Source organism: Heloderma suspectum, chromosome 3 (genome assembly GCF_057233095.1).
Source record: "Heloderma suspectum isolate Gila_16-S chromosome 3, 16-S_ref, whole genome shotgun sequence".
Classification (NCBI taxonomy): domain Eukaryota; kingdom Metazoa; phylum Chordata; class Lepidosauria; order Squamata; family Helodermatidae; genus Heloderma; species Heloderma suspectum.
The window spans coordinates 128,764,406-128,777,170 of NC_139460.1; the positions used below are offsets into that span (position 1 = coordinate 128,764,406).

A 12,765-nucleotide genomic window follows, 5' to 3' on the forward strand; every position below is an offset into this window, starting at 1 on the left:
CTGGGGGGGGGGTCCACAGGCAGGGGGAGGCAATCTGGTCCTCCCCCTGGAATCCTGCCCAGCTGGCTCTGCTCTGTGGGCAGTCAGCAGAACCGCTGGACGGCTCCAGCCACTGCCAGACTTCTGGCCGCAGCTGATCTGCGGACGCAAATCGCGTCCAGAGTAGGGGATGCCATTTACATCCCTGCCGTTGGCCGTGATTGGCTATGTAAATATTTACGTAGCCAATCATGGCCAATGGCAGGGACGTAAATGGTGTCTCCTATGCCGGATGCCATTTTGTTCCGCAGACTGGCAGCGGATGGCTGTGGAACGGAGGTGGCGACCTGGACCAGCCGCTGTCAGGTAGGTTCTGTCCTGGGGGGATTTCAGGGAGTGGTGGTGGGTAGTCCGTTCCACCACAGACTCCGGGGGGCCAGATTCCAAAGAATCCAGTCTCACTGGAGTCCGTGGCAGATTTCTCCGCCATCCCTAAGCACAGTCTTGTCCTGTTCTCCTGGATGAGTTTGTTGGTACAGCTCAAGGACATTGACAAGGTGCTTGGACAGGTTTGTGCAACCACTTCCATACTGAATCCTTGCCCCTCTTGGCTGACAAAAACTGGCAGGGAAGGAACAGCTGGCTGGGCCAGGGAGGTGATTAATGCCTCTTTGCGAGAGGGGGTGGTCCCGGGCTACCTCAAAGAGGTGATAGTGAGACCACCTAAAGAAATCCTCTGTAGCCCCGGAAAATCTTAGTAATTTTAGGCCAGCAGCAAATGTTCCTTTCCTGGCAAGGTTCTTGAGCGGGTGGTTGCCAACCAGTTTCAGACGCTCTTGGATGAGACCGATTATCTAGATCCATTTCAGTTGGGGTTCAGGCCAGGTTTTAGCATGGAAACAGCTTTGGTTGCCCTGTATGATGACCTATGTTGGGAGAGAGACAGGGGAGTGTGACCTTGTTGATTCTCCTTGATCTCTCAGTGGCTTTCGATGCCATCAACCAGGGTATCCTTCTGGGGCGATTGTCTGAGTTGGAAGTGGGAGGCACTGCATTCCAGTGGTTTCGCTCCTACTTGGATCGTCGGCTCCAGAAGGTGGTGCTCGGGTAATATTGCTCGGCCCTGTGGATTCTCCAGTATGGAGTGCAACAGGGGTCAGTTCTGTCCCCCATGCTATTTAACATCTATATGAAATGGTTGACTGTGGTCATCCAGAGTTTGGGGCTGCGTTCTCATCAGAATGCTAATGACAAGCAGCTCTATTTCTCCCCTTTATCTTTTTCAGGTGAGGCTGTGGATGTGCTAAATCAATGCCTGGCTGCAACAATGGATTTGATGAGGGCTAATAAACTGAAACTCAATCCAGACAAGACTAAGATGCTGTTGGTGGGTGGTTCTGCTGACTGGATGGAGGGTGCTCAACCTGTTCTGGATGGGGTTAAGGCTCCCCCTGAAGGAACAGGTTTGTAGCTTGGGGGTTCTCCTTGAGCCATCTTTGTCACTTGAGGCTCAGGTGGCCTCAGTGGCACCGAGTGCCTTCCACCAACTTCGGTTGGTGTCCCAGCTATGCCCCTATCTGGGCAGGGAGAACCTGGCAACCTCCAGGTTAGATTACTGCAATGCACTCTACGTGGGGCTGCCTTTGAAGACAGTTTGGAAACTTCAGCTCATGCAAAATGCAGTGGCCAATTGCTAATGGGAACCAGAAGGTCTGAACATAAATGACCGACTGTGGCCTGCTTGCACTGGTTGCCTGTATGTTTCTGAGCCCGATTCAAGGTGCTGGTTTTAACCTATAAAGCCTTACATGGCTTGGGACCACAATACTTGACAGAGCGCCTCTCCCAAAACGAACCTACTTGTACTCTACGCTCAACATCTAAGGCCCTCCTCTGGCTGCCTACACCGAGGGAATCTTGGAAGATGGTGTGACAAGGGAGAGGGCCTTCTCAGTCGTGGCCCCCAAATTATGCAATGATCTCCCCGATGAGGCCCGCCTGGTGCCAACATTGTTATCTTTTCGGTGCCAGGTTAAGACCTTTCTCTTCTCCCAGGCATTCGACAATATATGTTAAGTGTTTAATCGATCCTGGGATGTCTTAGGGTTATGGTTGTTTGTTTTTGAGATTGTTTGTTTGAAGTTGTTTTAGATACGTTTCTTTTGTGTATATTGTCTGTTCATGTGTTTTTTATCTAAATGGTTTTCAATCTCTGTATATTGTATTTTTAATGTTTTTAATCTTTGTAAACTGCCCAGAGCGCTCTGGCTATTGGGCGGTATAGTAATGTAAATAATAATGATGATAATGATAAGGATGAGCCCTGCAGCACAGTATGTTGGAGACAAAAATACTTGCTCTTCGTCATAGGACTTTGGCATGGTAAGGGTAAACGTGCCCTCCCAGCCCTTAAAAACAATTTTTCTGCGAAATGGAGGCCTACTGGGATCTTCAACATACCTACTGCCCCCTTTCTGGGTTAACTACACATCTTTTTTATTTAAAGTATTTCCAGAAATGGAAATATTTTGCTTTATTATTAGTGACAGCACACAGTGGGAAGGGGAGAAGCTATGGCTACTTCACCTCAGAGCTTTTCAAGCCAGTGGGATGTGTCTTAAAAGTGGAGGCTACCCTGTTTTGATTTTCAGTGCCAGGACAGCACGGTACTTGTGGTGAGCAGGACGCCTATCAAAGTAGCTGGATAATGACAGCAGTTCTAATGCATCACAAAGATTTAAAGGGAAACCTATCTAAGCAAAAAAAAAACCAAAACAAAAAAAGTAATAAAATGAAACTGTATGAAAATATGAACTTTACCAGTGCACATTTTAAAGCATCTGGAGAGCAAATTTCATTGGTGTTATAGATCTAATGCCATTTGATTTGTCCATTCTGCTTAACCTTTACATCAGGGGTCGGCTGTCCAGATGTTTTGGCTTACAAATCCCATCAGTCCTAGTGAGCATAGGCAACAGTGAAGGATCATGGGAGCTGTAGGCCAAAACATCTGGAGTGTCACAAGCTGTTCATCCCTGCTTTCCATGAAAGGAAAATCAGGAAAGCATTAATACAGTTAACTTACTGTTAAAACTTTTCTAGTCTCAACATGAAATTTGGACTTATTGTACCTATATTTTCCTCTCTATGGTTAATAGTAGCTTTGGTGTGTGTGTGTGTGTGTGTGTGTGTGTGTGTGAGAGAGAGAGAGAGAGAGAGAGAGAGATTGATTTCCACCAGGGGATCAATGTGAAGGAAAGTGTTAACACTACATCCATCTAAGGGTGATCAAATCTGTCATGCTCTATTTTGCTCAGGTTCTCATTTTTCTACTGCTAAGTTCATTCTATCCCATTTTAATTCCGATTGCAAAGATTTGTCGTCCACACAAAATTTGTAGACATTTTCATGTGCAGTTTTCAAAATATACGAATTTTTGTACACACTTCTTCAAATGTATTTTTTGCAAACAGTTTTTCTAGCGAGTGAAGCATTTTGTGCACATTTCCCCAAGTATATGTATTTTTATATGCGGTCTCAAATGTATGCATTTTGTGTGCTTTTTTTGGGTGAACTGCATCAACAATTTGGGAAAAATTTGCTTTAGACATCAACTGCATTTCGGTTTGTGTTTAGGTTCAGGAGATGTGAACTGGGCAAGTCTGCAATGAAATGCAAACCAAATGGATTTCTCACCTATCTCTACACCCACCCATTCCTGATTTTTGATAAAATATTTTCCCCCCCAAATAACCCAATCACAGATTTTCCCATAATTACTATCTTGGTCCCAAATGAATAACTCTAGAAAAGCAAGAAGTGCACATGCGCATGCACGCACACACACACGCTCACAGGCGGTTGTGCCATTTTTCTCCACAAGCCATGAGCACTAGGACATAATCTCCCATTTGGCCATGGCTGGGAAGGGCTAGACATTCTGCCTCCTGGCCCAATATAAACATTTACAAAATTGCTCACATATAATCCAAGTGAGTACATTCTTACACAGGGAGAACTGTGGATGAACACAGCCTTTTGTCCAGAGATAAAGTGGAGTGGAGCCAGTTACCTCTATTTATCTAGGATTATCTCTTTTCCTCATTTTCTATTTGCATCAGGCTCTGACAGCACCTTTGACCATGCAAACAAGTCTGAGGCTAGACCAATAGAAGGGCTGATAACTGAACCTGGAAACAAGCTCTAAAATTATCAGAGATATATACTGTACTAACACTTCTAAAACAGAAATAATGCCATTGACATTTACTATACTCTATTGAAAATAGGAGGGGTGGCATGAGAGGTCAGTCAGTGAAGTACACTCCATTTTTATTGTCACAGCATTCCTGCCAATTTACTCTTCCAACGGCAGATCCTTGTTCTGCATTGGAACAGGCTCCAAGAGGGTTTCCCAACTCTCAAGATCACTGTGTGTGTGTGTGTGTGTGTGTGTGTGTGTGTGTGAGAGAGAGAGAGAGAGAGAGGGAGGGAGGGAGGGAGGGGTGGGGTGGGGAGAAGACTCATGTGAGAAGTGGGAATGGGTGCTGAAGAGGAGGGGGAAGATTTTTTCTTTCTCTCCCTTTCTCATAACACTAGAATCTGGAGTAATCCAGTGAAACTGATTAGCAGGAAATTTAGGACACACAAAAGTTGCACATAGTTAACTTATGGAATTCACTGCCAGATGAAGTGGTGAGGGCCACTAGTTAAGATGGCTTTAAAAGGGAGTTGAACAAATACATGGAAGAGAATTCCATCAGTGACTACTAGTCATGATGACTGTATGCAACCTCCAGGTTCAGAGACCATATGCTTCCAAATACTCATTTCTGGGGAGCAATAGCGGCAGAGGGCTATTGCCTCCTGGCCCTGCTTGTAGACTTCTCAAGAGGCATATGGTTGGCCATTGTGGGAAATGGAATGCTGGACTCGGTAGGGCTTTGGTCTGATCAAACAGGGCTCCTCTTTCATTCCTATGGAAAGCCCGGATGCACATGAATAGGCATGAATGGCCATTTGGATCCCAACCATGGAGCCAGTGTAGTGGAACACCTTCACCCACCTATTTCATCCCCTAGAGAAGAGTTCAGTATGGCACCAGCAGACATAACGACAGCACAGCTTCCAAACCCATGTGGATATAGTTTACTCAGAGAAATTTGGGGGACATGCTTTTCCCATCCAAGAACAGAAAAGGGGGCTTCTTTGCCATCGATGGTTCTGATGTTCACACGTGCCTTGAGCTCACAGAAGAGCTGTTCTGAAGTCAGTTTGGAGTTTCGCTTCCCTCTGAATCGTACCCCATGCTTATTGGTATTCAGATAATCTTTCATTGCTTTCTGAAGGCGAGGGTTCAGCATCTTGGAGGAGACGTCCCCTTTCCAAAGCCTATATAGGAAAGATTTTGACATTGTGGAATATATTCCATCCCATTCATCAGATCCGTCAAACATCTGACTTCTCCTATGCCTTGCATGTCTTTTCTTTGCCTTCCTTTGAGGAAGCCAATTATTCTGCAAAGCATTCCTCTTCTGATCCTTCCCCTCTGCAGAGATTAATTTCACTATTCGCTGAACACTGCTCTGTGACCGAGGCTGACCAGCAGCAAATAAATAGTCACCATCCCTTTGATAGAAAGCCCTTTTTGATTTTTCTCTTAATTGGGAAGGAAAAAATTCCTCTTCGCTTTCAAAGCCATCCTCTAGGTCAGTCCACTTTTTAATGCTCCCAGTCCCTGATTTAAATGAATCTAAGACATCTTTGTTGAGAAGCACCTCATTCCCATCAAAGGTTTCAGAGAAGGAAGGGTCATGTATTGCTCCCATGATAACTCTCTGTTTGCCCTGAATGGGCAAAAGCCTTTTAGTCTCAATGTAAGAGAAGGAACTTGGAACTGCGTCGGTGGTGTTACTGTCTGTGAAATAGATGAAGATAACCAGGAATAGGAGGCCCCATGCAAATATTCCAAACAGCATTAGTTGTTTCCATTGCTTCAAGTTAGGTTTCATGGCAATGTCTGTACCAATTCCTCTAATGGACTGCTGAAGGAAAATCAAACCTGGAAAAAAAAAGTTAATATCAGTGAAGTTCTCAAGGTAGCACAATGACAAGATATTTAGTATGAAATGAAAGAACAATAAAGACAAAGATAATTAATCTGAAACATCTGTGATATGCTAGTCTATAGGAACACTCATTGGCAGGTAGATCTTTTTCTCACTGTTTTCTTCCAAATAAATATTAGTGGTGTAACATTGTCAGTTTTTCAGCTCTTTTGCATGTTATATAAACTCAGTGAACTATTGTCTTATCAACTCTAGCTGAACTAAAATCTGTCTTGTACAGGGAAAAGCACCTGCAAACTTTCAATCAAGGGGAAAAACACACACACAAGCACATCAAAAGAAATGTAAGGGTCATGTCAATCTTTATTATTCCATGTAAGACATATGCCCACTATGGACTCTCATATGAATGTAATACTTTACAACACAATCCTATGCATGTTTACACAAAAGCAAATCCCATTTAATTCAATGGTGTTCCCAGATATACAATTGCAGCCTTAAAATCCCATTGCACTAAAAACATTTCTAAAAGTTACACTAAACACAGGATGAATGGGTTAGAATAGGTCTGAAGCGAATCTAGTCCAACTTGATATATCAAGACAGGATCTGCCGCATACCTAAAAGATTAGCACAGACATTATACAGAATCTTTACTGAACCTTTACAGATTCAAGACAAGGGTGGGGGCATCCTGTTGGCTAATACACAGAGCTATGAATCAGGAAATTCCCAGTCCAGATTCCAGCTCTACAATCTACCCCCCCCCCCTTAGCATCAGCCCTCCTTGCAATTTGGGGATAACATTGGCCTATCTTGCAAGGATATTGAAAAGATGAAAAATAAATGTATATACAAACCACAGTGTGGAATACCTAAAAGTGCTCTAGAAATACTATTATTAGGTAGGATTTTTATTTTATTTTTTAAATAGCAATACTCGCATTTATATTAATTGCAGTGAGGAAAAGTCCCAACTGATCATAGGATTCTCAGCTTACATTAGAATGCAGAATAATCTCTAGTGAAAATATTGCGCTGAAGGAACTTTAGTTTTCCTTTGATCCCATTCAAGTAGCTGACTGCAGCCCCTGTGCCACAACCCCCATTGTTTTGTAACAGAAGGCACTTCTAATGTCTCTAAATTAGGCCTCTTTCTATTTTATTACAGGAGGAGAGCTGAGTGGAAGAAGAGTCTTTTATTCCTTTCAAACTTTTCTCTTTCAATACATTCTATTGTTAGGGCTTCCATTGCTTTTAAAAAAAAGTATATAAAGACAAGCAGCTATAAGGTCAGGATGGTTCAAGTTGATGTTCTACATTAGGCACTGTTATGTTAAGTAGGTCATTTTCTCCTCCTAAAAGAAGAGAAGGGGGTATATTGCAGCTTTTCAACTAGAAGTTCGTCCCAGGGTTAGTAGGGGTTGTGAATTTTGTGGCCAGACATTCCCAGGCTTTTGGGAGCTCAGACTTGATGGGAAGACCATGCAGCTTGAGTAGAAAATGTTTCAGTGGTATTAGCTGGCAAAAGGAATTAAGAATCCTCTCCAGCACAAAGCAAATGACAGTTTCTCTTCAAAGCATCGACACACAAAAACATACACACACAACCTGCGTTGCAGCTGCTACATGGCCTTTAATATTTTCCATTGTATAATTATAACCCTTTCTTTGAACTAGAGACTGTCAGGAATTTTGTTGCCACTGCTTTTTTCACCAATTTTGTAGAAAAATGCAATTAACCTGATACAGATACATATTTGAGAAACAATTTCAATTAGCAGTCCATGTCCTCTATGGAAACCTCTGCAAAAGCTAAGAAAGGAAGGGCTGCATGACACTGATGAGTTCATGCAGGAACTTGTAATAAAGGGCAATTCTGCAACCTTTTTGGGGGGGCGGTGTGCACATGAACACACACACAGTGCTGCATGATGCAGCAAGCAATTGCCTCCAACGCAATTTGCATCTAAGTCATTTTCTTGCCTTACTTCTAAACACATAGCCGTAGAACAGCAAATCTGCATTTATTGTTCTCATACAGATGCGTATATTATCTAAAAATAATTGATTTGGGAAACTGATAGAAACAGAAAGCTAAAAAAGCTGAAAACAGAATACTGAGAGAATAGAGGGGGAAAAAGATCAAAAGAAATGATGGAACTAACAAGAAATCTACACAGTAAGCTTCAGGTTTACACAGACGTAGAGTGCCGGTGCTACCAAACATAAGGGATTGTGCAGCTATTCCATATTTTCTTCCTTAATGCATTTCCCATGATAAGAAAAATGATGGAAGAAATGGTGGGAAAAGACAAGAAGGTCTGGACCACCTGTAAAATTCTGTGAATGAGGCAGAGCAATGGCATGATAAAAGCCTTGCCTGGGCGCGTCCCAAGTGTTACAATAGCCATGCAAACTGACAATTTGCAGCCCGCGCTTATATGTGAAGCTGTGTTGCTAGCTCTGTGCAGTTAAGACACTGTATTTTGTATTCAACCTTTGCCTTTCTATAGTATTCCTTTACTTTTTTTAATGTCATCGTCCTTTGAGCTGATTTTTAGCAGTCATTATGGATACCAGAAATTTACAAACTAGAATCTGGTTTATAAAGGATGATGCAAAAATAGTGGAGCCTTTCCCACAAAATCTAACACAACAGAATGTAGAATACCTCAAGCACTGCAAAATTCAGTTTCTGCACAAAGTAAAGCTTAAGCTATGCATTTTAAAAAGAATGAAAATGATTCAAATATTCTATTCACAGTATCTGAATTTATTAAAGAGTTTGATAGATATAATAGATGAAAAGAGAAAAAAAGCTATGGGTGTTGTCTAAGTCAATTTCATGTAGGATGGCCACTTACATGTCACCCCAAAAGAGGAAATTCGTCACCAAAAGGAGGATATGCTCATTTAAGTGTATAGATGAAAATTTAGAAATAATTACTATACTTGAAATAGAAATACAATACATTGCTCTGGTGGGGAAGATTGTGACCAGGTGACCTGTGCACCTGCTCATTCTGCTGGGAAGGACCAGGTGCTGACTGTCATTGGGCATCTCCAAGGCCCCTGCTGCTCTCCCTTCTTATGAAGTCTTTAAACTGGACTTGGACCGGATATCTCTTCAAACAGAGGACACCTTCAAATAGAGGTGTGTCCCCTGTAAAGGAGAACACATGGCCACCCTAAATTCATACACTATTCAAGTGACATGACACTTGTAGTGGGAAGATCACCCACTGCACTTTAAACACAGCCACATCAGAGCAGCTCCCATGCAATTCTGGTGTCATATGAATTGGTCCTAAGTGAGGGCCAGAGAATAGGAGCATTGAGTACAGACAGAGAACTACACTTTTTCCAAAAAACTCTTGATTTTTTAACACCCTGTTCACATGGGCATATTCATTGCTTATAGAATCATAGAATAGTAGGATTAGAAGGGGACTACAAGGCCATGGAGTCCAACCCCCTGCTCAATGCAGGAATCCAAGTCAGAGCATCCCTGACAAATGGCTGTCCGGCCTCGTCTTGAAGGCCTCCAGTGTGGGAGAGCCCACCACCTCCCTAGGTAATTGGTGCCATTGTCGTATTGCTCTAACAGTCAGGAATTTTTCCTGATGTTTAGCCGGAATCTGGCTTCCTGTAAATTGAGCCCATTATTCCGTGTCCTGCACTCTGGGATAATCAAGAAGAAATCCTGGCCTTCCTCTCTGTGACAACCTTTCAAGTACTTGAAGAGCGCTATCATATCTCCCCTCAGTCTTCTCTTCTCAAGGCTAAACATGCCCAGTTCTTTCAGTCTCTCTTCATAGGGCTTTGTTTCCAGTCCCCTGATCATCTTTGCCAGTTTGTCTGCATCCTTCTTAAAGTGCGGTGCCCAGAACTGGACACAGTACTCCAGATGAGGCCTAACCAGTGCTGACTAGAGGGGAACTAGTACTTCCCAGGATTTGGAAGCTATGCTTCTATTAATGCAGCCCAAAAGAGCATTGGCCTTTTTTGCAGCCACATCACATTGTTGGCTCATATTCAGTGTGTGATCGACAACAAGTCCAAGATCCTTCTCGCTTGTAGTGTTGTTGAGCCACGTATCCCCCATCTTGTAACTGTGCATTTGGTTTCTTTTTCCTAAGTGCAGAACTTGGCATTTATCCCTATTAAATGTCATTCTGTTGTTTTCTGCCCAGTGCTCCAGTCTATCCAGATCACTTTGAATTTTGTTTCTGTCTTCCAAAGTATTAGCTATCCTGCCCAATTTTGTGTCATCTGAAAATTTGATCAGCATTCCCTGCACCTCCTCCTCCAAGTCATTAATAACAATGTTGAAGAGCACTGGGCTCAGGACTGAGCCCTGCAGTACCCCACACGTTACCTCTCCCCAGTTTGAGAAGGTCCCATTGATAAGCACTCTTTGAGTCCGATTCTGTAGCCAACTGTGGATCCACCGGATCATTGTTTCATCTAGCCCACTTTGAGCTAGTTTGCTCATCAGGATATCATGGGGCACTTTGTCGAAAGCTTTGCTGAAGGCAAGGTATATGATGTCTACAGCATTCCCACAGTCCACAAGGGAGGTTACTAGATCAAAAAATGAGATCAGATTCGTCTGGCAGGACTGGTTTTTGACAAATCCATGTTGGCTTCGAGTAATCACGGCATTGTTTTCAAGGTGCTTCCAGATGGATTGCTTTATCATCTGCTCCAGAATTTTCCCAGGGATTGATGTCAGACTGACTGGTCTGTAGTTCCCAGGTTCCTCCTTTTTAGTACCCTTTTTGAAGATAGGGACAACATGAGCCCTCCTCCAGTCATCTGGCACTTTCCCCATCCTCCATGATTTCTCAAAGGTAATGGACAGCGGTTCTGACTCTAGGATGCAATTCATCTGGCCCTGGAGATTTGAACTCATTCAAAGTAATTAGGTGTTCCTTGACCATATGCCTATCCATCTCAAGCTGCAATCCTGCCCCTTCAGCCTGCACTTCGCCTTTGCCAGGGGGATCATAGACCCTCTTCTGGGAGAAGACTGAGCCAAAGTAGGAATTGAGCACCTCTGCCTTTTCTTTGTCATCTGTTATCATTTTGCCATCCTTATTTAATAGCTGAACCACCATTTCTTTCCTCTGCCTTTTACTATGCACGTAGTTGAAGAAAGCCTTTTTGTTGTTTTTAGCATCCCTCACTAACCTCAGCTCGTTCTCAGCTTTAGCCTTCCTGCCCTGACACCATCCCTGCAATTCTGCGCTACCTGCCTGTACTCTTCCTTTGTTACTTGGCCTTCTTTCCACTTCCTATATGTGTCCTTTTTTGTTTTCAGGTTATCTCTTAAGCTTTTTGTGAAGCCACATTGGCTTCTTCTGTTGTCTTCCACCTATTCTTCTTGTTGGAATTGTTTGTGATTGTGCCTTGAGAATTTCCTTTTTTAAAAGCTCCGACCCATCTTGGACTCCTTTTCTTGTTAGCATCGCTTGCCATGGGACTGTACTGATCATTGTTCTGAGTTTATGAAAATCAGCTTTCCTAAAATCCAGGGTATGCGTTTGACTACACTCAGCTTTTCCTTCCCTTAGAACCAAGAACTCAAGTACAACATAGTCGCTTTCCCCCAGAGTTCCTGTAACTTCTACTTTATCCACTAAGTAATCTCTGTTGGTTAGGATCAAGTCAAGGATAGCCAATCCTCTAGTTCCTACCTCTACTTTCTGTAGGAGGAAGTTATCCGACACACAAGTCAGGAATTTCCTGGAGGGGCCATGTTTTGGAGAATTTGTCTCCCAACAAATATCAGGGAAATTGAAGTCCCCCATTACTACTACATCATGCTTCCTTAAAACATTGGCTATTTGCTTTTCAAAAGTTTCATCCTCGTCTTCTCCTTGGTTGGGTGGCCAGTAGTAGACTCCAACCACCAGGTCCCTTTTATTCTTTGCTCCATTTATTTTGATCCAGATGCTCTCGATGGGGCTACCAAGCTCATCCTCCTGTATTTCTGTGCAGAGATATGTATTTTTCACATACAGTGCAATTCCACCTCCTTTTCTGTTCCTCCTGTTCTTTTTGAACAAGTTATATCCTTCAATTGCTGTATTCCAGTCATGAGAGTCATCCCACCAAGTCTCAGTTATACCTATCAAGTCATAATTTCCATCCTGTATTAAGAGTTCAAGTTCGTTCTGTTTGTTTCCCATACTCTGGGCATTAGTATATAGACATCGAAGACCATGTGCTTCATAGTCTGGCTTTCTTCCTACATGTGTCTGAAGACTATTATTGGGCACTATCAGAGCTGTTCTCTCCATTGCAGTGCATGCGCCTACATCCATTGTTACCCCCAACATTACATCTCCCTTGCCCGCAGGATTCAGTTTAAAGCCCTCCTGATGAAGTTCTTCATGCTGTGGCCAAACACATTCTTCCCATCCTTTGTGAGGTGAAACCCATCCCTTGCCAACAGCCCATCTTCCAGGAAGTATAGCCCATGGTCCCAGAATCCAAATCTCTCTCGTCGGCACCACCTTCGTAGCCAGTCATTCGCCTGGAGTATTTTTTGTTCCCTTTCTATCCCTCTTCTAACTACTGGAAGGATGGATGAGAAAACTATCTAGGCCCCAAAGTTCTTGAGTTTCGTTCCCAAAGCTTCAAAGTCTGATGCGATCTCTTCGTAGCTCCGCTTGGCGGTATCATTTGTTCCCACATGGATGAGAAG

At 43.2% G+C, this 12,765-nt stretch overlaps 1 protein-coding gene across 1 annotated transcript in view; it reads right to left on the reverse strand.

Moving 5' to 3' along the window:
* Positions 1–12,765, reverse strand: part of ST6GAL2 (ST6 beta-galactoside alpha-2,6-sialyltransferase 2) — a 76,052-nt gene that overhangs the window by 30,258 nt on the left and 33,029 nt on the right. The window contains exon 2 of the mRNA XM_084841791.1: positions 5,045–6,040. Coding sequence (XP_084697917.1) covers positions 5,045–5,990 — 946 coding nt within the window. The 5' untranslated portion in view covers positions 5,991–6,040. The remainder of the gene's footprint in view (positions 1–5,044; positions 6,041–12,765) is intronic.